The 5,173-nt window shown below is 33.3% G+C and overlaps 1 protein-coding gene across 1 annotated transcript; it reads left to right on the top strand.

Moving 5' to 3' along the window:
* The first annotated feature begins 1,491 nt into the window (after nt 1-1,491).
* On the top strand, nt 1,492-3,662 carry LOC137830056 (9-cis-epoxycarotenoid dioxygenase NCED2, chloroplastic). The gene has a single exon (XM_068637149.2). It carries the CDS (start codon nt 1,610-1,612, stop codon nt 3,377-3,379), a length of 1,770 nt encoding a protein of 589 aa, XP_068493250.1. The 5' UTR covers nt 1,492-1,609; the 3' UTR covers nt 3,380-3,662.
* Nucleotides 3,663-5,173: the final 1,511 nt, after the last annotated feature.

Here is a 5,173-nt window from a genome sequence, read left to right as displayed (position 1 = left end):
TCTCAAATATTACAAAAACAATAGATTTTACTGTTGTCATAAAATTTATGTAATTTTTATTTAATAACATATTTTAATATGAAATAATACATACAAATTTGATAAAAAAAATGAAGAAACAAGTATGCATACATTTCTACTTTAAAAAGGAGTATAATAAAATCTCACCAACCCCACCCTATTCTTCTCATCTCTAATAAAATAATTTTGGTTTGTTTATAACAGTAAAAGAGGAAAGTACAAGAGAATTAATTGATTTTTTTTCATTTAAAAAATATTTACTATATGATCAAATCCTTACCGGTTATAAATTTTATAGGAAGAGAATTTTGAAAGAGCACTAATTAACCATTAAATATTAATTAATATTAAATTTATGCATACATATATTAAATACATTAAATGCATAGATAGGGTGCAGTATTAATAATATTATATATATATATATATATATGATTCAATAAATATAATAAATGATATATTTTGTGTTGAATTAGCACCCTATGATTTATGCTCATTTATTGAATTTTAATTTTACTTTGAATTTTTTATTCTTAATATTTATTTTTTTAACAGGCTGTCCGCCTTTTAACTTAATTTTTTTTCCTTTAATATGTTCCTTTATTATTTTTATTTTCCTTATACTTCGTGTTTTATTCTCTTTATATGACACGCCTTTAAAAAAACCTTTATTTTTTTTTTAACTTTTCTTAAACTTTGTGTTTTATTCTTACTCTATGTCTTGGTTTTAAATAAATAAATAAAAACGGGTTTATAATTATTATAAACAAGTGAAAAATATATGTATGTGTATGCGTGATAATTTTTTTTTTATAAAAAAATAAATAAAAGTGTAACAAAAAAAAATGATATGATAATTTTCAAAATAAAAATCATTATGAATTTTTTTATAAGAATATTATATAAAATAACAACTGTAAAAGTAATTTTTTTATTAATTATAATCATATAATATGAATACTTCTTATTTTTTTATTATAAAAGTGAAAATGATTAAAAGTACATCAAGAAAGACTTAAATTTTTAATCACGTCATTAATAGTTATAAATAGTCCATAATTTTTTTAAAAAAACTGTAGAAGTAGAATTCAAATTGTGCTGTGCTGCATTGAGGGGTCCCAATGCTCGAAGCAAGCTGAGTAGTTATATAACGTATATAGTAATTAATTTTAAGTAGAAAAGTTATTTAATCATTTTAAAATAAAAGAGAATGTTTAATTATTTATTTCATTAAATAAAAAATATTATTTTTATCTATTAAAGGATAAGATTGTTTAAAATACTCTTTTATGAAATGGTACAGGTAGATGAGAAAAAATAAAAAATGGAAAATAAATTACTTGTTAAAAGTATGATTACATAATTCATTTATTATTTTTTAAAGTAATAATTTGTTTTAATTTTATTTTATCACGTTTGTGTAACACGAGAGAGCTTCTTTTGGCTTCCACTATATATACACATGTGTGTGTAGAATTTGAACAGCCTCCTTCCCTGCAATTCCTAGTTACTTTCAATCTCTTTCCTTTGATTTGTTTACAGAGAGAGGAGAGTTGTGGGTTTGAAACAGGGGAGGGACAGAATCTGCATGATGATGACGATGATGTCGCTGAACTCAAGCTCTTCTTTCTCCTCTAATTGCTCCTCATTAACAGATATGGGGTTCCCCACAAGGTTTGAGAAGAAGGGTATTAGAAAGGTGGTGGATTGTGCTCTTCAATCTCCCTCAGTCATCAATTTCCCGAACCAGCCCCACCACAAATCCCAAAATACCAAAGAACCCACCACCCCTGCGTTCACAACAGACACTCCCAAAAGGATTCAGTGGAACCCATTCCAAAAAGCCGCAGCAATGGCCCTCGACATGTTCGAGAGCGCGTTGGTTTCACGCGAGCTTCAACAACCGCTCTCCAAAACTACGGACCCACGCCTCCAACTCGCCGGAAACTTCGCTCCCGTTCCTGAACACCCACTCCAACACTCCTTACCTGTCATCGGCACCATCCCCGAGGCGCTTAATGGCGTCTATCTTCGTAACGGCGCCAACCCATTGTTTCAGCCCAAATCCGGACACCACCTCTTCGACGGCGACGGCATGGTCCACGCCGTTAAAATCGCCGACGGCAACGCAAGCTATGCATGCCGTTTCACCCAAACGCAGAGACTCATGCAAGAGAGCCAACTGGGAAAACCAGTGTTCCCCAAGGCAATTGGCCAACTCCATGGCTATTCCGGCATCGCCAGGCTTCTTCTCTTCTATGGGCGAGGTCTGTGTGGCATACTCGATCACCGCCGTGGCGCCGGCGCGGCCAACGCTGGCCTCGTTTTCTTCAACGGAAAACTCCTCGCAATGTCCGAAGACGACCTTCCCTACGAGCTCCGAGTCACCGACTCCGGCGACATCAAAACAATTGGTCGTTACAGCTTCCATGACCAGCTGAATTCCTCTATGATCGCGCATCCTAAGATCGATCCTATCTCCGGCGAGCTTTTCTCTCTGAGCTACGACATTACCAGTCCCTGCGTCAAGTACTTTAATTTCTCGCCGAAGGAGGTGAAGTCACCAGAAGTCGAAATCCGCCTCGACATTTCGACGATGACGCACGACTTTGCGATCACAGAGAATTTCGTGATAATCCCCGATCAGCAGGTGGTTTTCAAGCTCGGCGAAATGTTGAATGGAGGTTCACCGGTGATGTACGATGGCAAGAAGCCTTCGCGGTTCGGCGTCCTCCCCAAGTACGCAACAGACGCGTCGAGCATCTTGTGGGTGGAGACGCCAAATATGTTCTGCTTTCACCTCTTCAATGCGTGGGAGGAACGCGACACAGACGAGGTGGTGTTAATCGGGTCGTGCATGACGCCCCCGGATTCGATCTTCAACGATAGCGAGGAAAATCTTACGACCATCTTAACCGAAATAAGGCTGAATCTGAGAACTGGCGGGACGACGCGCAGAGTTTTGGTTCCCAACATGAACCTGGAAGTGGGGATGGTGAACCGGAAGCGACTCGGGAGGAAAACCCAGTTCGCGTACATGGCTATTGCTGAACCGTGGCCGAAGGTGTCCGGTGTGGCGAAGGTGAACCTGGCGAGTGGGGAGATGAGGAAACACGAGTACGGGGACAGAAGGTTCGGTGGAGAGCCATTCTTTGTGCCCATAGGCGGAGGAAACGAAGACGAAGGGTACGTCATGGCTTTTGTGCATGACGAGGTGACATGGCAATCTGAGTTGCAGATTTTGAATGGTGTGGACTTGAAGTTGGAGGCGACTGTGATTCTGCCATCCCGAGTGCCCTATGGGTTTCATGGGACCTTTGTGGAGGCTAAGGATTTGGCCTTACAAACCATTCATTAATTAGCATCACAGACATCCAGTGCTGCATGTGGACACATGTGTACTATTTTATTGGGTTGCGTAAAGGGAGACAGACAGGTCCCTCCCCAGGTTCTCCACAACAAAGATTTTCATGGTATTATTACCTTCTCTGCTGTTTTACCATTGTAGTCACCCATTCTTGCTAAATAAATCTATAAGCTTTTCAGGAATCAGCTTGAAGCTTTGAACTATGTATCTATCATAGATGGAGCTCAGCTGCTTTCTGTTTCTCTTTTTCAATTTCATATTTGTTCTTTTCTCACTCTCTTCTTCTATCCTATCTGTCAAACTGTTCTCTGCATGACATGTTGCTGTGATAAGTAAGGTCTTTCCACCAACTGCTTACCACCACCAATCAATTCACTCAAAACTATTAACTTCCACTGTTCTTGCAGATACTTCACAATCTATATTTTTTTTACATATTATTATTTTAATTTTTTATATTATTTAATTTCAAACTTATTCTTTATTTTATATATATATATATATATATTTACTTTTAAACCTATCACATTAAGAATTATCAAGTATATAATTCTAAGAATGATCAAACTATATTTTATTTTCTTGCAACTTGCTTAAAGTCTAAGGAGCTTTCAAAGAAAATGAAGATTCACTTATGACATTATGATAAATGTCAAAGAAAACTATTCTAAAATAAAAATGTTAAATTACCTTATATAAAATTCTATATCTGGTCAATTGTAGAATTTTTTTCTTTAATAATTGCAATATAAAACAATTAATTATTGAATTATGAAAGGACACATTTTAAAACTCGTACTACTAATTATGGAAATAATTTCTTTAACACTCTTCTTTATTTACATTCACTTGACAATATTCTATTATAGTAATAAAAATAAAAATAAATATTAATTTATGAAGTTGTAAATTGAGTATAAGAGAAAAATAGAGTGTAAATCTATCCTTACTCACTAATTAATCATATGGACTACCAACATTGATAACATAAAAAAGGATAATGATAGGTTCATACCATTTAAACTTATTTAACATTTTAAAAAATTATTATTTTATTATAATATAATGTTTTGTTCTATAAAACATTTTTGGGGTAGATTTATTTTTTAAGAGTAGTTTCAAAAAGTAAATTTTCCAAATCAAAATCCAACCAAAGTACCACAAGGTCAAAGCCTAGTGGCCCCAGAATGAGACCTGTACTTCTTAGACCCATACTTCCAAATATGTTAGGATACATCTAAATTGTGAAAAACAATTAGAAATTATTACCAGGGCCACATTTGGTATATTTATTTATTTATTTAAGATCATTATTTTGTTGATTTTCTTTCTCTTTTATACATTTATACCTCTTTTATCTTCTATTGTTTTATTTATTTACCTTCTATAATTAGTATTACTGTAAAAAATATTTGTAATAATTATTATTATATTTTTTGTTGTTATAATAATAATATATATTATTAATATTTACTTTATTTTTGTTATTAATTTATTATAATTAATATATAATTATTTTTAAAATGATATATATGTTAACTTACCCACAATACTAAAAGCAAAAAAATAAAAAATAAAAGGAGGAAACAATAAAAAATTAAAATGTAAGAACCAGCTTAATTTGGAGAAGTGTTTGAAATAAGGTAAAATATGGATATTTAAACTTTATTTTACAAAAATTACCATATCTTTATAACATTTTCTTCTACATTTTCTCTATATTTCATATATATAAAAGTCTTCCTTAAATATCATTAAAAGAAAAAATTAATTTATCTACGAAAC

This window comes from Phaseolus vulgaris, chromosome 7 (assembly GCF_051622355.1).
Source record: "Phaseolus vulgaris cultivar YP4 chromosome 7, ASM5162235v1, whole genome shotgun sequence".
NCBI classification, from domain to species: domain Eukaryota; kingdom Viridiplantae; phylum Streptophyta; class Magnoliopsida; order Fabales; family Fabaceae; genus Phaseolus; species Phaseolus vulgaris.
This window is presented reverse-complemented; position numbering and strand designations above follow the sequence as displayed.

Coding starts and splice junctions, on each gene's coding strand:
- LOC137830056 (XM_068637149.2), top strand. CDS start 1,610: ATGATGATGACGATGATGTCGCTGAACTCAAGCTCTTCTTTCTCCTCT.